This window comes from Pteropus vampyrus, unplaced genomic scaffold (assembly GCF_000151845.1).
Source record: "Pteropus vampyrus isolate Shadow unplaced genomic scaffold, Pvam_2.0 Scaffold6, whole genome shotgun sequence".
Classification (NCBI taxonomy): Eukaryota; Metazoa; Chordata; class Mammalia; order Chiroptera; family Pteropodidae; genus Pteropus; species Pteropus vampyrus.
The window spans coordinates 5,439,057-5,466,736 of NW_011888787.1; the positions used below are offsets into that span (position 1 = coordinate 5,439,057).

The 27,680-nt window shown below is 35.8% G+C and overlaps 2 protein-coding genes across 2 annotated transcripts in view; both read left to right on the plus strand.

Annotated features, from left to right (window-relative positions):
- The window catches only part of PTPN22 (protein tyrosine phosphatase, non-receptor type 22), a 54,010-nt gene extending 49,845 nt beyond the window's left edge, over nt 1-4,165 (plus strand). Inside the window, exon 23 of the mRNA XM_011366953.2 lies at nt 3,419-4,165. Coding sequence (XP_011365255.1) covers nt 3,419-3,483 — 65 coding nt within the window. The 3' untranslated portion in view covers nt 3,484-4,165. The remainder of the gene's footprint in view (nt 1-3,418) is intronic.
- Nucleotides 4,166-5,550: 1,385 nt separating this feature from the next.
- RSBN1 (round spermatid basic protein 1) overlaps nt 5,551-27,680 on the plus strand; it is a 39,533-nt gene continuing 17,403 nt past the window's right edge. Inside the window, exons 1-2 of the mRNA XM_023534947.1 lie at nt 5,551-6,293; nt 15,982-16,655. Of these exons, the coding sequence (XP_023390715.1) occupies nt 5,588-6,293; nt 15,982-16,655 (1,380 nt within the window). The 5' untranslated portion in view covers nt 5,551-5,587. The remainder of the gene's footprint in view (nt 6,294-15,981; nt 16,656-27,680) is intronic.

The following is a 27,680-nucleotide window of genomic DNA, read 5'->3' on the forward strand; positions in this document are numbered from 1 at the left end:
TGCCATAAATTCATGATACTATTTAAAGTGGTATCATGTATACTATAATTTTTTGTAATAAGTATAGCAATTAATGTAAGACATTATGACTAAAAATTATTCACTAAAAAGCAGACTCCTGAAAGCGTTTGGGGTACCCCACCCTGAGAACTACTGTGTGTCTGTGGTGGTGTCCTTATCTGCATGGTCAAAACTGGCTTGCCACCATATCCAGATTGCAGGCGAGGAACACATGGAAGAGGTATAGCCTCCTCTTCTGGTCCTAGGCACGGGCCTGGAGCAACGTTAGGTCAGCTCACATTCTCTTGACCAAAACTTAGACATGTGCTACGTCTAGTCGCAAGCGAGACTGTGAAATGTAACAACACTGGGCAGACAATTGCACTTAGACAATTCTATTCCTGAAGAAGCAAGGAAAGATTTGGGTAGACGGGTAGCAGTCTCTGCCATGCCTGGATTATGATCCCTATCTCACCTTGGCAAAGTATTTAGACTCTCTGGATCTGTTCCTTGGGCTGTACGATTTTATTTGGATTACATTAACATAAGGTTTAAAATGTTATATAATTTATAATTTCCTAATATATAGTTAGGAAAAAAGTTATAACTAGAAAACGTAAGTTATTTTTATGAAATCATTTAGTTAAAAATACTTATATAGAATATTTTATAACCTATGAAAACAGCGAATTTTGCCTTGAGCACAAATGTCCCCTGCTTCCTTCTTTTCTCTCAATCAATGATATTACTTGAGTAACTCATGGCCCACCTAACTTTAGAACAGTCTGTGATCTATTCTGAGGATAAAATATGAGCCGCCTCCATGTTATTTCTTCTCAAAGTTAAACATTTTACCTACTTAAAAGCACCACTTTTTCATTGGCTCTCTCTTATAGAGGAAGCAACATAAATTGTAAGGAGATTTTAATCAAAAAAGTATTTAAATCTGAATGAAAAAAAATTAGTGGCTTATAAACATTTAAATTTTTCTTGAATTAGCCTATATGCAAAAAAAGGTAGCTCACTACTGTTCTAAACTATTGAGATTTGATGAGTGAAAAAGACTGACTGTACGTATTCCTCAAATTGCAGATACTTAGTCCTTGCGTATTATGTTCTATTCTCAGTCTGGCTGGGTTCCAATCAGGCTATCTGGACTGAATGGGTGATTTTGTGACTATTGTGGGAAACTGTTTAACCTAAAATATTTTTTCTTTTTTTACCACTCAGAGGAATAAAATGTGCCTGAACTAGGTTGTATGCCCCTCCCCCATTTTTTTTTTTTTTTTTACCATCACTTTTAATAAATTTTAGTGAGTTTGTTTTTATCTTCTTTTCCTCCTTTTCTTCCAGTTCTGGTATAGTTTTTTGGGGGGTTCAGACGTAAGCAACACTTGAGTTAGTTACTACTATGTGCCAGGCATTGTGCTGGATGCTTTAACAAATACCTTATCTGATGCTTTCATCAATTCTGCAAAGTATGTAATACAATATTGTAAGATGATGAAATTAAAGGTATAGGATTATCTTCGAGTTTTCCTTTCTCTGTTTTCCTTTTGTTATTTCAAATCTTTTATTGCTCAATTTGAACTCCTAAAGTTTCTAAGTGTAGGAGTACCTGGAAAATATACCTCCATCAAAGAAAGGGGAAGTCCTATATTGCTGAAGTGATAAAGAACCAATGTCATCAACCTTCACATATTTTGAAAGTACCCAGAAATAGCCTTCATTGGTTGCGCAAAATTTCCTCATCCTTTTTCTTTGGGCCAGGTGGGGGAGGAGTGTTTGAAGGAGAGACGTAAATGATTAACTACATACTTAGTTTTTCAGGATTGTTTATTACTTTATTTTTTTTCTAAGCTTTTCAAACATAATCTCTTAGTAAATTGAGGACTTTCTGGGTTGAAGCAGAAATATAACTAGATTTAATACAATAATTTTATAAAGTACTATTACTTCAAAAGTGCTTATTTTTCTGAAATCGAAATTTGCCAATTCTGAAATGCAAATAGAATTCACAGCGAGTTATCACCTCACACCTGTTATAATGGCCATTGTCAAAAAACAAAAGCCAAGTGTTAGAGAAGCTGTGGAGAAAGGAGAACCCTTGTGCACTGTTGGTGGAGATGTAAAGTTGTGCAGCCATTATAGAAAACTGTATAGAAGTTCCTCAAAAAATTAAAAATAGAATTACCGTATGATCCAGCAATCCCACTTTTGGGTATATATCCGAAAGAAATGAAATCATTATCTCAGAAGAGATAACTGCACCTCACGTTCATTGCAGCATTATTTGCAATAGCCAAGACAGAGAAACAACCTAAGTGTCCATTGACAGATGAATGGATAAAGAAAATGGATAAAGAAAAGTTATATATGTAAATATTATTCAGCCATAAAAAAGAAGGAATCTTGTCTTTTGTGACAACATGGATGGACCTTGAGGGTATTATACTAAGTGAAATAAGTAAGATAGAGAAAGGCAAATACTGTGTGTTCTTATATGTGGAATCTAGAAAAGCTGAACTCATAGAAATACAGATTAGACTGGTTGTTGCCATGGGTGGCGGTGGGAGAAAAGGGGAAATGTTGGCAAAGGGTATAAACTCTCAGTTATAAGATGAGCAAGTTCTGGGCATCTAATATACAGCATGGCAACTATAATAATTAACAGTACTTTATTATATACTTGGAAGTTGCTAAGAGAGTAAATCTTAAATGTAATCACAATTAAGGGAATGGAGGTGTTAAATAACATTAATGTGGTAATCATTTCACAATTATATGTGTAAGTGTATCAGATCATTATGTTGTAACCTTAAACTTATATATGTTATATGTCAATAGTATCTCAAAAAAGTTGAGAAAGGATATTATAAGCTCAATTATCAAAGGCTATTATAACTAGGGTTCTTTATATAATTATTACCATTATTAAATTTTTAAGTGTGCTACAAATTTAAAATGTTAGTATTCTACTGTTGTCATTTAAGCATTAATTACTATAATATCTTTACAATCTGTTACTAAATTGATCAAAGATACTCGCCTAACCTTTGGGGGAAAATCCACGTATTTGCATATATTACAGTACACTCTAATATTCAAGTATCATTTCTATATAAAAAATCTTTTTTTCATTCAATTTAAAAAACTTTTAAAATTGTTCCATTACAGTTGACATACAATATTATGTTGGTTTCAGGTATACGATATAATAATTAGATATTTACATAACTTATGAAGTCATCACCCTGATAAGTCTAGTACCCATCTGGCTCCATACATAATTATTACAATATTATTGACTATATTCCCAATGCTGTACTTTACATCCCCATGATTTTTTTAATAACTGGCAATTTGTACTTCTAAACCCCTTCCCCTTTTTCACCCTCAATTTTGTTTTTGTTCCTAGGTTTTGCAAATCGTTTTTCAAAACCCAAAGGACCAAGGAAGCCACCAGCAACTTGGAATATTTAACACAACTTTGGACTATAAGCTGCAAACGCATCTGCAAATGAAATGACTAGAATACCTACCGCTAGCTAAGATATGTGCTCTATATTCATGGTATCAACAATGAAGATGTGGTAATGTGTTAATAGCTTCTAAAAGAAAAGCAATATTTTTTTCGTAACAAACAAAATCAACAATAAAAGCTACAATATCTTTCAAAAAAAAAAGCAATATGCAAATAAGTGCCAGAAGTTTTAAATTTAATCTCATTTACAGTGGATTGGAAACTGCAAAAAAGAGTTTGTCATTTGACCTTATGTAGAAAATGCTGTATGAAAAATTTTAGAATGGACTAATTTTCTATTTTGAGGAGTTATTTTTATTTGACTTTGCTTTTCTACATAAATATAAACTTTAAAAGATTAGTAAGAATTGGCTCTCAATTAAAAGTCTACATTGCCAGGATTAACTATAAAAAGTGTTTTAAAAAATCTTATTTAGTGGTTGCAGTACAAAATCACTGCTTGTGAAAATGATTATTCCCTGGGAGTTATTTTTGCCTAAGTGGAGTATACCTTGCATATATTCCGAAATGTTGTGGAAAGCTATAAAGTAGTTATATTTAAGAGACTATAATATGTAAATAATTACTGTAATCATTTTTTTATTTGTATATAACTAACAAGATGTTTGATTACATTCCTAATAAGTGTTAAAGTCATTCAATTACCAAATCTAGAATAATAATAGCTATCTTTTGGTATCATTTTCTTCACTTCAAAGTTTCTATATAAACACGTGCAACTTATACCCCACCAATCAGAGGTACCACTAGCTTAAAACTTTGTTCTACACGAATAAGGATCTACCATATTTTAAGACTATCTGATCTTTCAAATCTAATTTTATGTAACAAATTAGTGGGTAATTATTACAAAGGATGCCTCCAAGTTCTCCTAAAAGTTTATAACTTTTAGAAGTATGAAGTACTTAAACAGCATTTGTTCTCAGTAATTTTCATTAGGAAGCCAAATGAAGATGCAAATTGGATGAAATATTGTTTACTGTAGTGCAATGTACGCAATAAATGCCCAATAAAGTTTTTTTTTTAAAAAACTAACTTTAGTGTTCATTTAGCTGAATACTTCTCCAGGCACTAGTGGTATCAAACCAGAAATTTTATCTGAGTACATCATAATCAATTATTTCCAAATATCTCTAACAAGGACCAAATATACTTTAAAAAAAAAATCAGGTAAAATTTGAAGTGACGATGAAATTGTCAATGAATATCTGAGCAGAAACTTTGAACAGTGACGATTTGAGGAGTGCTCTCTGGTAGACACACTTCTCAAGTTTATGCAACCTTATACTTAGTTTAAAATAGCTTTTAAAAAAGTTTAAAACACGGTTTTCCATCTAGGGGTTTTTTGTGTGTGTATGTGTTTTTTTTTTCTAACTGTAGGGACGTGTTCAAAATAAAAGACTGACGTTACCCCCTTCCAGGCGTTAGAGGGGCAGTGGGTGGATGGCGAGACGGGGCGGCGCTCCCCCGGCTCCCAGGCAGTTCTTGCACCTGCCCTGCTACGCCTGTAGTTGTAACCATGGCAATGCCCACGGGAAGGTTCAAAACACTTCTGGACTGCAGCCCCACTAGATTTTTATGCAAAATCACTCTCATTTTACATGTTACTGGGTTCCCCTTTCCTCTTCATCTCATCGCTTGTTCAAGGGTAAAAAGGCCGGAGATTCTTTTACCTCACAAAGGTTAGGAGAGGAAAAGTGAAATTTAAAAGTAACTATGGAGACCACCAACTCCGCATAAAATGACGAAGGGGAACAGGAAGATGATAATGGGAACGCGCCGCCAGACTCGGAAGGCCATTAACATTGTTTCGGCCGTTAAGGCGGTTGGCGGCAACTCTCCGCCCAGCGGCGGTTGCGTCGCAGCCCGGAGCGTGACTCGGCGCACGCTCGCTCTCGGCCGCTCCACTCCGGGAGCCAGGCAGGCGGCGGGGGACGCGGCGGAACTACCGCTCCCATGAGGCCTCGCGTGGCCGGGGGCGCTTTACAATAGAGGCCGGGCGGCGAGGCCTGCGGAGAGGCGCTGGGAACGGCCGCTTCCGGCATGCTCGGCCCCGGACCCCGCTCCGCCGAGCCGCGGAGGGCCGGGGAGAGACTCCAATGCCCAGCGGGCCGTGCGCGGACGGCGCTTGCGCGATGCGCGGACGGGGGGGCGGTCGGGCCATTTAAATGTGTGTTTGTGGGTGAAATGGCTGCGCAGGTCGGAGCGGTGCGCGTAGTACGGGCGGTGGCGGCGCAGGAGGAGCCGGACAAAGAGGGCAAGGAGAAACCCCACGCTGGGGTCTCGCCGCGGGGAGTGAAGCGGCAGCGCCGAGCGAGCAGTGGGGGAGCTCAGGAGAAGCGGGGGCGGCCGAGCCAGGACCCCCCTCTCGCTCCCCCTCACCGGCGGCGTCGCAGCCGCCAACATCCCGGGCCGCTGCCGCCGACGATTGCAGCCCCGACCATCCCAGGCCCTGTGGAGCCTCTGCTCCTGCCGCCTCCGCCGCCACCTTCGCTGGCACCCGCCGGGCCGCCCGTCGCTGCCCCGCTCCCGGCCCCAGGCACCTCGGCCCTCTTCACCTTCTCGCCCCTGACGGTGAGCGCGGCCGGGCCCAAGCATAAGGGCCACAAGGAGCGGCACAAGCACCATCACCACCGCGGCTCCGATGGCGACCCCGGCGCCTGCGTTCCGGGCGATCTCAAGCACAAGGACAAGCAGGAAAACGGCGAGAGGACTGGAGGGGTGCCTCTGATGAAGGCCCCCAAAAGAGGTGAGAGCGGGCGAACTGGCCGAGCCGGGGCTCTAGGTCTTAGTACGGATATCCCGCCCCTTTAGCACTGAAAGACGCCAAAGCCCTGCTCACCTCCTGCTGCCCTACTCTCCTAAGCCCACTGGGGTGGACTCTACATTTCAAACCGTTGACACAGTCTGACCTACTTGAGGCTTCAGGCTTCCAGGCCGAGCTGTCAGTTACTAACTAACCCTCTTACTAGCCCCCCAGCCCCACTCTCCAAGGTTTTTCCGACATTTTCAAAATCAGCAGGGTTTCCGCGCCTTGCGGGTCCTTGATGTGGGATTAGTAGGTGGGGTATTAAAAACTGCCCTTCTGGAGTAAAGGCTTGTCGCTAAAATGCTTTTTTCTTGTTTTCCTTGATGGAAAGCTTAAATATTCACTCTCCTTCCCTCCAGAATCTTCACGGGCATGTTTTGGGGCTTTAACGAGTTTGAATTTTTAGAAAGGTTGCTAGCCTCACTGGTTGCCTTAGTTTCTGCAAAGTAAATTATCAAACGCAGTTTATCTTCGTTTCTTTTTTGTCTGGAGGTAAAACTCATTTTTAATTTTCACGTTAGATCTTAATTCTCAGAAAAGGGATGGGGAAAGTTGTGTCTTCCCTTTGATCCTGGGAACTGGGACCAATCGTGCCCCTGAGGAGTGGGACGTGTGCAGTAGCAGATGATAGAAGCAGGAATTCCAGTTGCATTTTATTTTGTCTGGCACAACAAATTGGGAGTTTGTTTAATTCCAGTAATCCTCGCCAAAGTCAAGAATATTTAATCCAGAAAATATAGGACTACCTAATTAAGCAGGGGTTTAGAGAAATTAGGTAGGCCCAGATTGGTGTCTTCCAAGTACCTGTAGCATTATTTATAGTCTCTGTAGAAGCTGGAGGGGTTATGAATTCTGATTATGCCATGTGTTTGTACTTTGTATAAGATTTTATATCATGTTCTATCTCCTGAATATTGTGTCTCCTCTGTTTTTCTTAGTACTGGGCCGGTTAGGTTATTACATGTTAATGAACCAGTATTTCAGTTTATAAAGTTTTGTGAGTATTGGATTCCTTCACATATTTGGTCTTGACTTAGGGCTAATCAAATATTTTTTTTTGTGTGCTACTTTCAAATAGTACAATTTATTGCAGATAATTGCTCAGTAAGTATTTATTGAATTAAATCTTTCTTCCTTTGGTAGGACTTGTGTCAAACTGACAGGAGTGCCAGTTTCCAATGTCAATATACAATTATCTTGCTCTGTTTTAGTATTACCTTTATTTCTCACCTCATTTTGTGTGTGTGTGCATGCGTGTGTTTGTTAACTGCACAGAGCTACAGGGAATCTTAGAGATTGTCCAATTCAGATTCGTGTAGTGAAAGTGGAAACTGAGGCCCCAAATTAGTACCAAGTACAAATATTAAAAAAAATAATGACTCTTTGACGTAATAGAGAGTAGAACCCAGACAAGTTCAAGTTCAAGTCCCCCCCCCATGATGTTGCTTTCTCTTTTTTCTATTTATTTTTCCTACTTCTTTGCTTACCCTTTTCCTTGGCATCAGATTGCCAGTAGCCAGCTCCATCAGGAAATTCTGACCTAGTCCCCATTTTATGTAGGGATATTGGCAATTACATGTCACGGTGGCAGCTACATGCCTAATAATAATTTACAATGTGCTTCTCTGAAGATTGCACAGGTCCTGTGTTCTTTAAAAACCAAACATTTAACACAATGCTGTTCAGCAGAACTTTCTCCAGTGACAGAAATGTCCTATATCTGTGCTGTGCAGTGTGGTGGCCATTAGTCACGTGTGTCCCTTAAAACAAATCTTGAAGACTTGAAATGTGGCTAATGTGACTTGAGGGACTGAATTTTCTATTTTACTTAAATCTAATTAATTTATACTTAAATAGTTCTTCTTGGCTAGTGGTTACCATGTTGAAGAGCACAGCTCGAAACATTTGTAATTTGCCAGTATGTGAAGAAGAGAAGCGGATTAAGATCATTTAAACTTTTTTAAAATTGAGATATAATTAACATATCTCAACAATATAAACATTAGTTTCAGGTGTACAACATAACGATTCACTATTTGTATATATTGCAAAATGATCAGCACAATAAGTCTAAACATTTTAACTTTTGAATGAGAGACTGTCGAATCCATTATATATTCTGGTGGGAAGAAGACTCCCAGGCCAGATATGCTGGGGAAAAACTGTAAAATGTAAAAGCCTTCTAGATATGTGACACACCCTGGCATTTTAGAAGTTCTGAGAACCCTACAGAAAATAACTTGGTTCAGACTTGTTTAATCTAGGCTTTTGCACACACTTTGGATACATCCCGCCCCCCCGCTGAGCATCTTTATACTTGTTACAGTGATACGATGCAGAAGACATGCCTCTGGAGTCAATCCGAGTTTAAATTGTAGCTCTCCCACTTAACTGTGTGATGGTGGGCAAATTACTTTAACCTCCCTCTCTCAGCTTCACTTTTCCTGTTTGTTGAATGAGTTGTGGTATTTCTATTATAAGGTTGTTGTGTGGTTTAAATGGGGCAATACGTGGGAAGCACTTAAAACAGTGTGGCTGATATTAGGCACTATTACAACTGCCTTTTGTTATTTTATCACGCTTAGTACTTGAAACAACTCTTAAGATTAATAAGGAGGGCGGCTGCACCCTTGTAATTTGCAGAGCTTTGTTTTCCCTTCCCATATCAGATTTTCAGAAACTACTTCAACTTTTTATTTTGAGATAATTATTCACAGGAAATTGCAAAAGTAGAACAGAGGGATTGTTGCTCTTCACTAGTTTCCCCAAGTGGTTACACATCTTACATAACTTGTGTAGTATCAACACCAGGAAACTGACATTGGTACAGTAGTGTGTATGTACTTTTAGATTAGTTTAACCACCGCTGTAATCAAGATAACATAATCTATTCATAGTCTTAGGCATCTCTTATGTCTTCCCACCTTCCCTAACCTGTAGCAGCCACTAATCTGTTCTCCAACTCTAATTTCGTCATTTCGAGAATGGTGTGTATATATATATAATACATATAATATATATAATATATGGAATAATAGGGAAGTATGCCATCTGAGATTTTTTTTTCCACTCAGCATGATGTCCTTGAGATCCTTGCAAGTTATCTTATGTATCAGTAGCTCATTACTTTTCATCACTGAGTAGTATTTTTTTACTGAGTAAAAGTTTAGAGAATTCTTCATATATTACAGATATGAGTCCTTTGTCATATATTTGGTTCACAGATATTTTCTCCCAGTCTGTTGCTTGTCCTTCCATCCCGTTAGCAGAGTCTTTCACAGAGCAAAAGTTTTAAATTTTGTTGAAGTTTATTGATTTTTTTTTCTTTTTATGAATCATGCTTTTAGTGTCATGGCTAAAGTCTGAAGATCTAGATCCCAAAGATTTTCTTGTCCCTCTTCAAAAAAAAAAAGTTTTCTCATTTTAACTTTTACATTTGAATCTATGATCCATTTGAGCTAATTTTGTATAAGGTGTGAGGTTCAGGTCGAGGTTCTTCCTTTTGCCTGTGGATAGCTCCAGCACCTTTTGTTGGAAAGGCTGTTCTTCTTCCATTGAATTACTTTTGCACCTTTGTCAAAAATCAGTCCCATGGCCTATTTTTGTACCACCTGTGAGCTAAGAATGGTTTTTATATTTTAAATGGTTGAAAAAAAGCCCATAAATGGTGAAAATCGTGAAATTTCAGATTCGGTGTCCAGAAATAAAGTTTTACGAGAACACCGCTCTGCTCATTCAGATGTATTGTCCGTGGCAGCTTTTGTACTACAGCAGCAGAGCAGAGCCGTTGAGACAGACCATATGGCCCACAGAGATTGCTCTCTGGCTCTTTTTAGAAAGTTTTCTGATTGCTGAGGTAGATCACTCAGCTAAGAGACATGTTCCTGCCCGCAGCCCAGCAGTATTCAATCCAGACTCATGTATAGGTTAATCACAAAATTTGGATTCCAAACCTTTGGAGTTGCTCATAAATAGCTGAAACAAAAGTTTTAATCTATAAATGCTAAGGTAAACTTGCTTCATCTGTAAAATGAGAAATAAAGGAATTTTGAAGTGACATGCTTGAAATTTTCTAGTTAGTAAGTGATAGAACTGAATCTAAAACCCAGTGTTGACTCATGGCCCAGTTGGCTTTCCACTTTCCAGTAATCACATTTGGATTGTTAAGTTAATAAGGAGATGTTAAAATGTTTTTTTATTTCTTATAAACAATAGGCTTGAGTCTTAATTAACCTGACAGTTACCTATGCCTTTTGAAATCTTAATTTTTTTCTCTCCCTCTTATTGCTCGTTATAAGAGTAGAAGACACTTTCTCCAAAAAAAAAAATCAAAGGAAGTAATGCTTTTTAATTATTCTTGGTTACATTTATGATTTTAGTACTATTTGTTGAAAAAGGAAAGGAGGAAGTCTATCCCCATACTTCTCTTCTTCAGTGTCATTAAATAACAGGATGGCTCATATGTGTTTGTGTGTGAGTCAGTCTCCTTTTCTTACAGTTTTTTTTATCTTTGACCAACTGCCCAGCTCGGTCACAGGGAGTATCCCGAAATTAGACAATTAATTGAAATTTTCTGTGTCAAAAGCTATTGGCAGGAATTTTAAATCCAGACACAGTCGATTGTTTCGTTGATAAGAGTGGAATTATTTTGAGATTATAGAGAACTGAAATAAACAGATAATCTCATTTATCAGAGCAGCAACTTCGGGAACTGGTATTTTTTCATACTCAACCAGAAGGAGGCAAAAAAGCCTTTAGGGCATAGAAATTTGGTATAACATAATGCCATCTTCTGCATAACATAACATCACACAGAATTATCATGTAGTTGGCACCCAGTAAAATATTTGTTGACGTAATGCTCCCTTTATTGGAGTTTCTTCTAAGACACCTCAAGTCTGCGAATTGTAACTAGACAATTTTAGCTGATCTAGCACAGGAGTGTTGCAGAGAAGGCAGAAAGACAGTGGAGTGGAGTGTATTTAAGAGTTTGTTTTAGAGTCAGACAGGTAAGAGTTTGAATCTTGGTTGTCATCTGCTAGCTTTGTGACCTAATATGAACAACATACCTTGTTTAAAGCTCTGTTTTCTTCTCTGTAAAAAGATTTGTTTGAGGATTAAAATGAGATAACATATGATTCCTAGTAGACATTTGGTGAATAATAGTTTTCTTCTCTCTTTCAGAGATTTTTTTTCCTTTTTATGTGTTTCTCTTATGGTACAATACATTGTACCCTAGATTGGTAATATCTAGCTTTAGTTTTGATATCTCAGAGTTATTGCCAATTATTTCAGGAAATGTTATCAAATATTACTAAAATAATATTAAAGATGGTGAGGATACTGTGATGAAGGCCTTACATTTATTGTCTCAGTTAAATTGGTATTGATAACGTTTTAAGATGAGAAAACAAGTTTAAAGAGGTTTATGAACTTGCCCAGAGACTTGAGTAAGCAAGCAGTGGAGCTGGGACATTAACCTGTTTTTCTAACTGTAAAGCACCTGCTCCTAAACACACTCTATTGCCTCTACAATGAACTGTTTTCAGGTAATAATAGTGGTAAACATGTATTGGGTTCTAGGACAATTCAAAATACTTTCTATACTTTGTTTCTTTTACTCTGCACACTGACTTTATGAGGAAGTACTGTTATTTCCCTCCATTTACCAATGAGAAACAAGGTACAGAGAAATTAATTTGAAAAAAAGGTTAATACTACTAGGACAGGAATTCAAATCCAGCCAGCCACTCTTAATCGCCATAATGGGGACGGGGTGCGGTTAAAGTAAGAAAATATCGTAAACATACAATGCTTTACTAAAATAATGTGCTTCAAAATGAGCATTTTTAGTTTTTATTTTTTTAGAGAGATTTTTATATGGAATTGGAAGAACTTAATTTTTTTCAGAAAAATTTAGTCTTTTTATTATGATGAATAAAATATAAAAAAAGGAACTTTTTTGCTTTTGCTTATCCACCATGATTTTTAGGAATTGAAGATATACTTTTTTCAGTTCTTTGATTTAAGCCTAAGAATGATGTTATGATTTACGTTTTGTAATGTGGAAAGCTGATTTTTTTGCATTAATGAAAACTGTCAATAGCAATATTAAATTATATTATTTGATGATAATATTAGCACGTATGAGGATTTTATTGATAGCATGTATTAATTTAGTTATAGTTATAACGACTTTTTTAAAGACAGCTAGCAATTTCTCAGATTAATGTTTGTATCTTGTAGAATTACATACTTATGTTTATATTTAGTATCAGAGTTTGAATATGTGAGAGGTTTCCTTTATCATAGTGTAGCTGACTCTTTTTCTATAAAAGAACTGTTGTTGATAAGTTTTAGATTTTGCACTACAGGGAAATACTCAGATGGTACTTTCTGAATACATTATTTTTAAAGTTTCATCACAATTTCATTTTTTTCAAATTGACAAACATTAAAAATTTTTAAATTTATTTCTATTTTTTATTTTTATTTAAATATAGTTGGTCTTGAATACATTCTCTGTTGGAAGGCTAACATACTCTACCAGAAATGGAAAGATTTTGAAGACTTTAGATACTGACTTTTTTTAAAAAAATTGAGATATAATTGACGTTTAACATTGTGTAAGTTTATGTTGTAAAACGTTGATTTGAATCTTTTATATTGCAAAGACATTGACTTTTAAATAACATTTTTAATTTAAGGCAAGGCAACCTCAGTATCATTCTCATAAAGCAGCGATGGCTTACTGTAATAATCTTTTAATAACTCCATATGTATGCCATTCTCAATTAACTGCTGCCACAATAATTCAGAAATAAATTTTGTCTATTTATGGAAATTCATTAGCTAGTGTCACACAAGTTGTGTCAAATTTGTCTATAATCGAAAATGAACTTTTTGTATGTCAGCCTTAGATAAGAAAAACAGGATTAGTGAGTAGATTACTGAAATTTATTTCATATTTTCCATTTTTATCATGTTAAACTATGAGATTACAATCAATTTAAGATCTTTTTCTTTATACAGTTTTTTTTTTTTTTTTTTTGAGATGGACCCAGTTGGACTAATTGAATGGTTCTTATATAAATGAGTTTTGGAATAAAACCCATAGAGACTTGGCCATGTGGGAAATGCCATTGGTAATCTGATAGTAATATAAAAAATGTGTTACAATCAGGGCAGCTCCTTGGTGTTAATTTCAGTGGCAGATCTAGGTCACAATTCATCTTCTGCATACCAATACCTCCTCTGAAGCTTAAAATAACAGGATCTATTCAGAGATATTTTTTTTTTCCTGTGAAATTGCTAAAACATTTAGCAGAGGGTAATTAGATGATTTTTAAAATTGGTCTAACCTTTATGTTTAATGGCATTAACATTTAGTTACTTGGGAGAATTGCCTAAATTACTGACTTGATATCTGGGGAAAGTATTTCGATTAATTTTATTTGGTAAGAAATATAAATGACTGTTACTGAGTGTTTTAATGAATTCTCAAACGTTTAGTTGTGTGTAGAATAAAAGATTACTTTTCTCTTGTCAATTTAAATAATCTGATTACATGTATATTTTGGTAAATGATCTCAGTTTAATTACAAGTGATGTTTGCAAATGGTTTTCTTTTTGTTTAAAAGCAAGTATTAAACAGAATGAAAGTCTTTTGGTATCTATACACTTTAAAGTCTTTAACTTGCATTTTAAATATTTTCTTTAGAAGATTTTATAACTCGTAATATCTGGCGATTGAAATGATTTTGTATAGAGTACTACAACTATCATATAATTACATATTATACCAGGTAAATTTTTACTGTGAAGTTTATTGAACTTGTTCTTCCCAGGTGTAATAATAGGATTTATTGGAGTATCTGTCTTAATGCTGAATTAGTTGAAACATGTGAGAAATACTGTTGTTAGGTGGATAAATTCTATACAGTAAATACCACGTTATGCTTGAAGGTCGATCAGGACTATGGCTGATATTTAATTCTAAATTCTTGCTAGGTAAATTTTTCAACTAGTAAATAAAAGATGCCATTCTATTTTAGGTTGTCAATCCATGATAATCCATTAAAATTTTAAAAAATTTAATTATAAAAGTAATATATGTTTATTTTAGGAAATTAGAAAATGCAGATAAGCAATAAAGAAGCTAGACATTTATAATCCTACCATCCTAGATAACTCCCATTAACACCTTTGTATGTATTTCTCCAGGTATTTTTCTGTGTTATATACTAGAAAACATATATAGATAAGTCAGACATTTCCCTGTCTTCAGGTCTTTTGCTTCTCCTTGGAATATTTTTCTCTGGAAAACATGCTTGTCGTATTATTTAGGACTCAGCCTAAGTGTCACCTCTCAAAGAGAGCTTCCCCAGCATCTAGAGTAACCTACGGATACTTTCTTTTTCTTGTCCAACTGTGTTGTAAGGTCTGAGAGAGCAGGGACTGTGTCTTAGCTAACACCGTATCGCTTGTGCCCAGAAGTGTCCTTGGTCCATAGTAGGTACTAAATAAAAGTCTGAACGAATGAATGTTTAATATTATAAAAATGGGGTAAGAGTATACATGTGTTAGATAACTCTGGAAAGAAAAGTAAGACATATGTATATGTATGTATGTGTATGTATATATATACATACATATATCCTACCTTAGATTGCCTACAGACTAGAGGAAAGGTGGAAAATTAAATAAGTAATAGTACAGACTATGTTTAAGTGCTGTGATGGGAAGTACAGTAATAAACGCAGTAAGAGTAGCTATCCAAATCGGATGGGAAAGTTATTAAGAGAAGGCTTTCTGAAAGAGTGACAATGTCAGTATTTTGTAACCTTGTAATTTGTCAGTTCTTTTCATCTATAATGTAATTTATAATGGCTGGGTAGTAGTTTAACATTATGTAAGTACCAGAGTTTAATTTGTATCCTGTTATTGGATGGACATTAGGGGATTCCCAAAATAATACTGTCATGGATATCTTTATGTATCTTCAGTTATTTTCTTATGTAATTTTTACTTGTGAGTGGAATTTTTTGGGCTGAGAATTATAAATATTTTCAAGGCTTTTGGTACATGTTAATTTTGGAGGGTACCAAATTGCCCTCCATGAAAGTTGTACCAATTTATACTTCTAGCAACAGTATATGAGACTGCCCCTCCACCCCCAGTCTTGGGAAGTTGGTGGGCACATTGGTGTCCTACAGTTTTATTTGCCTTTGTTTGATTCACCTGTATGTAACATAGTAATGTGTAGACTGACAGCAAAATATAAAGCAAAATATATCGAGCTTCAATTTAGATTTAACAAGGGTTACTGAACAGGTATACCATACTGTATAGCATATGTGAAATTAATGACTTGAATATTTCCTTTAGTTTGATTGCAAGTCATTTTAAGTTACATGCTTATCTTTGCATTATCTGCTTTTTAGCATAATCTTCAACCAATTATTATATTTTAAGGTCATTGTCTCATTCATTTTATAAACACGTAAGATGTAATGGCAAATTCAGAGAAACTGGAAATAGGCTATTTAATTTGAGATCAAGTACCTTAGGAAGCTTGTATGTTGACACTAGACCTAGCAACTAACTTCTTTTTAATTATTGTGGCCAGAAACACCAGATGAAAATGGTAAAACCCAGAGAGCTGATGATTTTGTCTTGAAGAAAATAAAGAAGAAAAAGAAAAAGAAACACCGAGAAGATATGCGAGGAAGACGCCTTAAGATGTACAATAAGGAAGTACAAACCGTCTGTGCTGGCCTGACGCGCATCAGTAAGGAAATCCTCACCCAAGGACAAGTGAATAGCACTTCAGGAGTTAATAAGGAGTCCTTCAGGTATCTGAAAGACGAACAGCTGTGCCGGTTAAATTTGGGCATGCAAGAATATCGGGTACCCCAGGGAGTACAAACACCTTTTATGACTCACCAGGAGCATTCTATTCGCAGAAATTTCTTAAAAACAGGTACTAAATTTAGCAACTTTATTCATGAGGAACACCAGTCCAATGGTGGTGCTCTTGTCCTTCATGCTTACATGGACGAACTCTCATTTTTGTCTCCAATGGAGATGGAGAGATTTTCTGAGGAGTTTCTTGCTTTGACATTCAGTGAAAATGAGAAAAATGCTGCTTACTATGCTTTAGCAATAGTGCATGGAGCGGCCGCTTATCTCCCAGACTTCTTGGACTACTTTGCTTTTAATTTCCCCAACACTCCAGTGAAAATGGAAATTCTGGGCAAGAAAGATATCGAAACAACCACCATTTCAAATTTTCACACTCAGGTAAGGTCAAATCTTTGCTAAATTTTTTAGTCATTACAGTTACAGTATCTCAGCAGTGTTAACCTCATTCTTTCGCATAGCACAAATCAGTACATTTTTGATAATTTTCGGTAACGGCATTTCAAATTGTTTATTTCTTTAATTGAAAACTCTGAATTGCTGAAGTTCTTTGGGACGTGGCTTATTGCTTGTTTGGTCTAAGAAATGCTTCATACATGTTCTACATCTTTACAAGTCTTTACGGAAAACCAACTTGAAAACAAATCTATTCTTTCACAAATCAGGTAACGTTGGTGTGGAAGGTGTGATTTAGATCTGGTAGCCTCAGTATAACTTCAGTAAACTTGCCTTTTGTGTTATAACAAAACACACGAGGGCATTGGCTGATTGATTTGCCAGGTTTTTGCTGCTTTCGTTTTCCTTTCAGTAACTTGTTGGCAGTCTACCCCAGAAATATACCTTATTTACGCGACTTGGAAGTGTCACCAGGAAGACCGCCACAGCCTCTGCTCCGTCTGCCTGTGCACGGTTGTAGGTGAAGACATTTTCTGAAGCCTTGCCTGGGCAGCTAGGCTTAAGTCAGCAGGGAAACCCCTCCTTCCTAACCAGTGGTTTTTAACCAGACATTTTTTTCAATGAAGTTATTTTAGGGCTTAAAACAAAGTTGAAAATACGTCCTAGTTTTTTTCCTGCTTGCTTTTCTCATAAGGATTACGAAAGTGAATGGTCAGCTGTAAGTTTGTATTATAAATATAAATTCTACGCAAGTTTAGTGGAGAACGTTACACTCTTTAGAGATTTATGATTATACAACCTGTTTTTTCAGGTTACCTAATAATTTGCTGCCATTCTTAAGATTTTTTTTTAGGTAAATAGATTGTTGCACAGTAAGACTCTCAGCTTCCTGCCTTGTAGTGGTTTCAAGCCACTTCCATTTGAAACCTCCTCTAACTTGAATCTTTTTAGTGATTCTTACCATCCTTGCCTCCAATGAGGGGAGTATCCAGTTTAGATTTATGAGCTTCAGAATTTCTCTAATTGAAGTTCTCTCTGCAGTAGAGAGAGCAGGAGCAGCCAATCTGGAGAGGTCGCAAGATGGGGGCTGCCCAAGATGTTGGAACACGATGTGCAATAAAGGGCTTCGTCTTGGATTTTGGCCTTGTTACCACAATCAGGTACCGAAGTGCTGACTTTTGTAGTAGATTTTGTTTTTTCTTTTTCCTTTTTTTTTTTTTTAAGAAGTTTTGCCCTTTGAAGGTTAAGGAATCCTATTTTTATCAATATTGGAGAAGGGACTGAAAACTGTTCTACTATAGTCCATAGTCCCCGTAAGTCCCTATTGAAATTAAGAAAGAAGGATATTGCTGAGAGCAGAATTAATATGCTCTGTCACTTTTTTACTTTAGAAAAGTGCAGCAAATTTTCTCTTCTAATTGACATAGATCAGCAAGCATACCTGAGAAATAAGCCAGAAACTTGGGGGAAAAAAAGTCTTGGTTTTGTGATGGTGACTTTTTAACTTTCATATTAGTTAGTAGTGGATCAAGTTTATGTCAATAGACAGTACCCAGTCTAAATAGTTAATAAAAGAAGATATCTTTAAATATTCCCTGCTGATTTTTGTCCTCCGATTAATTTTTTCAAATGGAGCTGAAATTTAAATGACTGTACCAACAACTTACCTTGAGATTTACTTTGAGATTTATAAAATCATCACTTTTTAAGAACATATCAGATTATTATTACATTAGCTATCATTAAACACTTCAACCACATGAAAATATTGAGAACTGTTGAATAAGTCTCATGTTCCAGTGATCCCGGCACTTAATTTTATTTATGAATTTTGAGTCATTGGCGAGAAGTATGAGATGGGTTTGGGAGGTCAAAGTAGCCTACGAAACTTTACATTTACACTTGTAAAATCTTTGGCAGATGTTGGGATGGAAGCTAACATAGTAGTTTAAATTTATTTAGCACTTCACGGTTTATATAAATGATTTCACATTCATATCTGAATATCTGAAACAACCTATTTGATAGGTAAGCAATTTCATTTTTTGTTTTCCATTAAAGAAGCTGAGGCTTGGAGATGTGTATTGTTTTCCAGGGTCACGCAGTTAATGAGTAGAAGTCAGTGCAAACCTGGGCCACTTGAACTTGTGCAGCATTTTACCATCCTCCTTCTTTACTGCAGCCTTTGAAGAAGAGACTAGTGATGTTATTTGTCTAACACTGTGGTCAGTGAAATTAAAATGCCTCAGTTTCACATGGTATTCAGAAGGCTATTCTAATATTTTTAACAAATACCTTTAGTTTGTCAGAAATTAAGTGAATACATTAGGAATTTTGGACTTCTGTGTTTTGTGAAGTCTTAGGAAGTTCTGTTAATCCAAAAATAAAGTGAAGTAAATTTTTTATTACCTTGGAGACACAGTCAGTAGAAGTTATAGTTTAAATATATAACCATAATAATTATTCATGACTATGTTTCAAGATAGTTTGTTCAGCAAACATTTATTGAGAACCTGCCATGTACTAGACATTCTTTTCTTAAGAGGGCTAATTGATGAGCTCAGTCTAGTGGAGGAGATGAACAAACCAGCGATTATAATACAGTTTGACAAGTACTAGCATAGAGGTATGCATAGGGAAAACAGTTGTAATAGAGGGAGCACAGTTTGTAGTGTTACCTAACTCAGACTTGAGTAATTAGAAAAGGTGCTTGAAAGCATGTGCTGCTTGAGTGGAGTCTTGAAAGAGGATTAGCACTTAGCTTAATAAGGGCATTTAAGCAAAGGAAATAATAGCCCATGCAAACACACGGGGACTCTAGAGAATGTGGCTCTTTCAGGGAGCTGTAAATAGCATGACATGGCAAGAGTACATACTGATTGTTAAGGGGTGGTGAGAGTTGAGACCAGCGAGATAGACAAAATCAAGATTGTGATGAGCTTCATATGGTGTGCTAAAAAAAGTACTTTTTCTTAAAGGTAATGGGGAACATTAGTGAATTTTAATAGGGGATTACTACCATCAAATTATGTTGCAGAGATTATACAGTGGTATTGAGGAGGGAAATGAGATTGGAAGCCAGAAGACTGGTTAGATTACTATAGTAATCAGATCAGAAATGATCCATGTCCAAACTGTTATCGACACTAGAGAGGAAGGAATGAAATTTGAGAAATAATTAGAAGATGAGATTATTTGCATTTGGTGAGAGGGAAGGCTCGAGTCTTAAGATGTGGTTTGGACAATGGGTGGATGATGGTGCTGGACACAAAGTCAATATAGGATTAAAAAGCTGCTTTTGTGGGTGGAAGGTGGTGAGTTTAGTGAGGTAGTTTGTGTTGGCGGAACCTGTGAAGACTGGCAGTTAGGTGGTTAAATACTGGATCTAAGATTGGGAGACATGTTTATGCTGAAGATGCAGAGTTGGATCTCATTAGCATATAGGTGATCCAGGGAAGCATTAGAGTGGAAAAGAGATGAAGCTAAGATTGGAATCCCTTGATGCACCCACATGTAAGTACGTTGAGCATGGGAAGATGTCAAAAAGAAAGAAAGGTAGAAAGAGGTTTAGGATACAAGTTTTCTGTGTTTTAAGAATGATGGCGTAATCTAGTATATCCACATGAGAGATCAAATACGGTAAGGATGGGAAAACGTTCAATTGCTCAGGTAGGACTTTAATTGGAAACATTATCAAGACCAGTGTTGTATAAACCGTGGCCATCTTAATATTGTAAATATGCTTTTTTTTTTTTTTAGAAGCTTGCTACTTAACTTGTGCTCTGTGTATGAAATTGGCATCACCAGGGAGCTTGCTAGAAATGCAGACTCTCAAACCTCTAACCAGATCTTCTGAATCAGAATCTGCATTTTAACAAGATCCCCAGGTAATTCATATGCACATTAAAGTTCGAGAAACACTACTTTAGTATTTGTCTCCATTAGCTGGAGGAAGTAAAATATAGCTTTGTTTTGTATAAGAAAAACTATAGCTTCCATTATTTTTACATTTTTAAACTATTGTAGTGGCCAAGCTAGGATGCATATTTGGGTGGTTTTTTCTTTTAATAGTCTATAAAACTCAAATATTCTAATATCAAAAGAGGCAAGTTCATGCTAAATATCTTTTGAATCACCAAGCTGATCCTCAAATTTAATTACTTAACTCTCAGCAGTTGATATAGGTTAACTTTGTAAAGTTTGAGTTTCTAATCTAAAGGACTACAGTATGGTATGTATTTTTACAATTCTTTAGGATTATTCAGTGAGTATTGGCTAAATAATAATTTTGGCCAAAACATTTAAGTGTTTATGGATTCTTTTGGTTAATTTTACAGAGAAAAATTAATGTTCACTTGGAAATGTATTTCTCCCTAAAATATATGTATATGTTTAGGAATAAATATAATTTATGATTTTTTGCTTAGGTATTAAGTTGTGTAATTATTGGCTACTAGAAAACTTTTTAATATGGTTTTAAACTTTGAAGTGTTAGTTCTGCAACAAGTGTGTAATATTTGGCTCCCCTCCTTATAAAAATCCTATGGCAGCTGTTAAACTGATTATTCTAGTCATCCAATGAACTAACAGGATTCTAGGGTAGGTGGGAACCATTTCCAAGCCTTTGTTTTATATACGAGGAAGGTCATATTTTGGTTGTGACCTTCCCCAAGGTTATATAGTGGTAGACCTTCAAAGAGGAGTTGTTTCTTCCTCTGTCTCTGAATGGTATTAAATCCCATAGGTGAGAGTTTAGCAAATTTTAATGTGCATATAAAGTGCAGATTTTGATTTCGCAGATCCGGGTTGGGGCTTTACAGTCTGCCTTTCTAACAGGCTCCCAGATGATATTGCTGGTCCATGAACCAGCCAGGTTATAGGTCTTAAATTCTGTACACGAATTGCAAACAAAAGCAACAAAAAAACCCACCAAAAATATAGTGAAGTTACATGGGGAGTTGTTTTAAATATAACCATCTGAGACTATTTTCACCTTACAGCAGCTAACTATTTAAAGCATGTATATGGAGAAGGGTGTGTATGTGTATGTGCTGGGGAGAAAGGGGATTGGTTAAAAAAGCATATCTATCATAATAGGATTTTGATCTCTTTATCTGGCAAATGTGCATATTTTAAGTTCTGCTTTTTTTTCAAAAAGATTTCTATATGTATACAATATTGAAGTCTTCCTGAGGATCACAGCTCTTTATTTAGATGTTCGTATAAATGTTACTTTTAACGTTAAAATGGTAATGGCTCCTGTTTTAGAGAAAATCAGTAAATGTTATTTCTTCACTGTGAGTTGTGGCAAGGCCTAAAATGGGCTTATTAGGTGTTTTCCATATTTGATTAATATAATTAGCACTTTATAATGAATTGGTACTAATTAAGAGAGTAGAATTAGTAGAACATTTTGAGAAACTCAACTACACATCAGTGTGTTATGTAAAAGAAAGAAATATTTTAAGAAGCTGGCTTTATAGAAAAAAAATCATAAAAATGGTAGTTTTGGTTCTTTTTCTGTCATTCTAAGTACAGCTTAAATCTCACTTTTGACTCACATAGCTTTTTCACTGTATGTTTTAAAGAGGAATGCCTTTCTTTTCACAGGTCACAAGGTTAGGAAGATTGGTGGCTAGCTTTTTCCTTTCTGTTTTTTAAACAATCAGCTTAAATAGCCTTCTTCCTGAAACATGAGTTCTGTGGAATAATTATCCCTCCCGCACCCACTCACAGGGTTTTCCATATAGTGCATTTCTAACTTAGTATTCTTCTAAGTTTTGTATTGTTTCGTATTTAAGAATTTGTTTTTTTAGCAGCAGTTTTAGGTTCACAGCAAAGTTGGGGGGAAGGTACAGAGATTTCCCATATACCCCCTGCTCCCACAGGTACACAGACTCCCCCATTATCAACATCCCCCACCAGAGCGGTATGTTTATTTATTACAATTGATGAACCTATATTGACACATCGTCATCACCCAAAGTCCGTAGTTTACATTTCGGTTCACTCTTGATGGTATACATTCTGTGGGTTTGGACTAAGGTATAATGAAATGTATCTATCATGGTAGCATATTTTCACTGCCCTAAAAATCCTCTCTGCTCTGCTTGGTCATCCTCACCCCCACCTCCCCCACCCCCTGTCAACCATTCATCTTTTTACCATCTCCATAGTTTTGTCTTTTCCTGAATGTCATATAGTTGGGGTCATATAGTATGTAGCCTTTTCAGATTGGCTCCTTTCCCTTAATAATATACATTTAAGGTTCCTCCATGTCTTTTCATGGCTTGATAGCTCATTCCTTTTTAGCAGTGGATAATATTCCATTGTCTGGATGTATCACAGTTTATTTATCCATTCATTTGTATCTTGGTTGCTTCTAGGTTTGGCAATTACGAATAAAGCTGCTATCTTCTAAGTTTTTAAAGGACCTATAACTATCCTTATTAAAAGGTGTATTGAAACACAGTTGAGCTTATTTAACTCAGCAATTAATACAGGATAACTTTGTAAAGTTGAGTTTCTAATCTAAAGAACTATATACTTGTTGACAGCAATATGTATAGTATTCAAATATAATTTCAACTTTTATAGATATTATAAATATATTTTTCAAATGCATGCAAAGCTAACTATTATTTTCTTAGAGGTATTTCCCCCTTTGATATCACAGTTCTTTCTCCCTTCCCACTTTGCCTCCTGTTTTAACTCAAGGCTGGGTTTTCCCTGGTTGGCATTATGTCTTCTGTTTCCATGGCAGCCTTAGTTTTTTTGTTCTTCGGCCTCTACTTACCTCCTTCCAATCCTCCTAACGCTTGTTTCTTCTTTCACTGTGGGAGGTGGTAGAACTTAGCCTGTTCTTTGCTTTTAGGGCTATTTCCAGGCCAGAGCTTCTCAAAACTGCTGGGTCCTAAGAATAATCTGAGGTTGTTAGTTCCAAATATACATTAGACTCTCAGGTTCCTGTAATGGAAATTCTGATTCATGAGGTCTGGGGCGAGGCCTGAGATAAATACCTCAAGTAATTCCATTCCTATCATCAGGCACGTTTAAGAAATAGCATTTTAAACTGTATTCATCTACCATTACTCTCATTCCCTTTATATGACCTGTAGATACCATCCTCTTAGAATTTCATTGGGTCATAAACCAAGGGCTCTTGGAGATAATCTTGTCTAACCTCTACGTAAAGTAAATGTTTTTAAAATTCATTTTTGGATTGATAATTATTCAGGAGCTTGTTTCTTCATAAGGTTTCATAAGGCTTCCTGTGGACCCTCAACATTGCGGACCCTCAACCCTTATTTGGTCAACTTGCTTCCCTGTCCTTCATGATGATTATTCACACTTTTTATCTGTAGACATCTTTTTTGCATTCCCTCCTATTACAATAGAGAATATATCCCACCACCTCCTCAAAAGCTAATTCTTCTACCTGTGTTCTGGATTCTATCCCTCACTTTGCTTAGGATTTTTTTTTTAGTTGTCACAAAATATACACAACATAAAATTTATTATTTAACTATTTTAAGAATATACTTCATTGGCATTAAATACTTTCATAATGTTGTACAACCATTACCACTGTCATTTTCTAGAACTTTTTCATCACCCCAAACAGAAACTCTGTACCCATTAGCTTAAGATCTTTACACACCCCTCCCTATCCCTTTACTCTCCCCGCTTCACATATAAAGTGCAAATTATATTTAATGAATTCTTACTTTATGTGTTTTCATATTTTTAATAAAATAATCAGCTTTTTCTTATTAGAAGTAAATTTTTATTCTGAATTTGTGGTTTATCATTTTCATGCATCTTCTAATATTTTGCTAGGCATGTATGAACAGATAAACAATATATAACTGTTTTGTGTGATTGAACACTGTATGAATTGTCTGTTGCATTTGTTCAACATTACTTTTGAGAATTATGTTGATATATGTAACTCTAGTTGGTTCATTCCTTTTACCACTATATTTCTGTACTTTGTTTTATGACTATATTACAATTTATTTATTCCCTTGTTCTTGGACAGTTAAGTTGTTTACAGTTTTGTAATATTACCATGTTTCAGTAAGGGTATACATAGAGGTCTGTCCTGAGATGTACATCTGTATGCATCCTGTATATCTTGTAGATGTATATTCTGGGATTTCTGTTTGCCTCTTTCTCCTGTTCCAGGCCTTTTCAGTATGGAAATGCATATCCTTCTAACTACATTTTTTTTTTTGTATTATTTCTTTAATTTCCTTACCTTATTTTTCACTGTTTAACCCTGAAACTTTTATTAGTTGGGTGTTAGGCCTCCTGATTGAACCTCTGATTTTCTTTTCTTTGTCTTTTTGTTCTATTTTCTGGTGAGATTTAACTATATTCTTTTCCTCCTATTGATTTATTTTAGCTGTAATGTTTACAGGTTAAGTGCTTGTTCTCGTTTAGTGTGTGCGTGTGTTTTAAATAAGTTTTTGTTATTGTTTTATGGATGCGTAATACTTTCTTTCAGTTCTCTGATATTAATTGCACTTGTTTTGAAACTTTCTTTTATTCACTAAGTTGTCTCATCAAATTTCTCTTTGTTTTAATTTTCTTTTTATGTCAGCTATTTTCTTCAATTGTCGTGTAATCTATTAATACTTAAACATGAGTCACTATGTAACTGATTAGAAACTCTGAACACATTGGTGGGACTTACCATTTGATGACTGGTTAGGAAATATTTGGCCACATCATTGTAAGGAATGCTCTAAAAATTAGCATTTAGAAATTTTTTTCTCTAGAGCTTTTAATTTCTGCAGGTAAGAATCCACCACATTTTTGCCAGGGAAGTAGAGTAGGTTATACTCTCTGTCTGCTAGAATTCTTGGAGCTGACCTATGGAAGTAGATAGGTGACTTCATTTTTAAATAAATAAAATTTTACTTAATTCCCTGATTTCATTGTAATATCTGTTTTCCATACTTGTGTCTGGTGTCTTTGTTTCAATAGTCTCTTTGGTTCACTTTCCCCACAAAATAGATAGGGATGGGGAGGTGGAAGGTAAGTGGAGAGGTCTTCTGACCTTTGTGCAGATTTTAAGCTCTTCTCCTTTGTTTTTAGTTCTGTACTTTGTTTCCCTCCTTCTGTGATGCTTAGTCTTACTTAGTACGGTTCTATAGCACAAACCAGCTTGTTGGGTGTCTTCTGTACAGGTACTCAGTGTTCAGAGTTCTCTCAGTCTGCTAATTCCCCTATATACTTTTCACCTAAAAGTGTTTTAATAGTTGTATCTGTTATTTTTACTTCTGTCCTCTTTGAGCTTCTGGAATTTATAGCCTTTTTACTCTCACTTGCGCAGGGTTTTGATAAAGAAGAGAAGTAAGTCGTGTGTTCAGTCTGCCATGTTTAACTGTCAGTCATCTTCACCTTTTCACCTTTATCAAACTCTTCCCATTAGCTTTAAAACACCACACAAAAGAAGACCTAAATGAAAAGATATACTGTGTCCTTGGATTAAGAAGAATCAAAATGACAGTTTTCCCTAAATTATAAATCGAACACAATCTCAGTAAAAATACCAATAGTTTTTTTCTGGGACAAACAAACTGATTTTGAAGTTTATATGAAAAAATAAGCAGGCAAGAAGAGCCGGGAAAGCTTTGAAATAGAAAAGCAGTCATGAAAGAGTGCCCTATCAGATATCAATACATTCTAAAGATTTAATTATTAAATAAGTGTATACCAGTTTATGAACACTGTTCAGTGAAACAGAGAAGTCCAGAAATACAACCAAATAAATATAGGCATTTGGTATATAAAAGTTACAGCATCTCAGATCATTGGTGGCACATATCACTGTGTACCAAGATAAATTCCAAATGGAATCAAAGGTTTAAATGTAGAAAATGGAGACATAAATGTAATAGAAGAAAAATGAAAGAATTCTCATAAGTTTGGAGTGGGAAAGCTCTTTCCTACTATGACCAAAACAAAAAATTACTATAAACAAAGTCAAAGGACAAATTATGAAAAATTATTTACAATTTATATCACTAACATGATTAACTTTCCTAAACTATACTGCTCTAAAAATAGGTAAGAGAAATACTAACAACCCCATATAAAAATAAATGAGCATTGTGAATGGACAGTTCCCAGAAAAAGAAATATAAATGGGCCTTTTATCCTCTTATTTGAAAAGATACCCAACTTTGTTCATAAGAAAATGATATTAAAACTACTAAGATGCCAGTTTTTACTTAACATTAGTAAAAATCCACAAGGTTGATAATGATCCAAAAGTTTCTATTAATGAGCCTGTGCGGGGCAATACATCCTTTCTTAGGTTGCTTGCTGGTGGGAAAGTTCATGCAACCTATGGAGGTTTGCTTAATGTTTCTATCTGAAAATTTCTCCCTTGATCTTCTCCTCTACCAACCCTTCTTATTTTCACAGCAGAGTTCTTGAAAGGTTTGCCTACATTTGCTTTCTCCATTTCCTCATCTTTCCTTAGACCACACCGATTTGATTTCTGCTCTCATAATTTCTCTGAAACATTTGTTGCTAGGATCACCAGTGGGCATTTTTCATCTTCATCTTGCTAGACATTTCAGCAGCATTTGGACCAAGTTCTTGTTGAAGTATTTTCTTACTTTGACTTTCAGGATACTGTGCTCTTGGTTTTCTCTTTAACCTACCTCTCTGACCACTTGACAACTCCCTTTATGTTTTTTTTGTTAGCTTTTCTTCCCCTTTTGTGTGTGTATGTGTGTTTTTTTAAGTTGGATCTTTCTAAAACCCCTGCTATTTCAACTCTATATATTTTCTCTAGTCAAATGTCTTTTAAGACTAAAGTTCTACTTAACTAGGATTTATATCCTCAGTCCAGACCTCTTCTGGTTTTGGACTCAGCTTCTTTCTTGACATGTCTGCTTGGGTGTTTCAAAGTTACTTGGTATTAGTTTTTTGTTGCTGCTGTCACAAGAAACCGCATAGGGCCTTCAAACAACACAAATTAGTCTCTTCTGA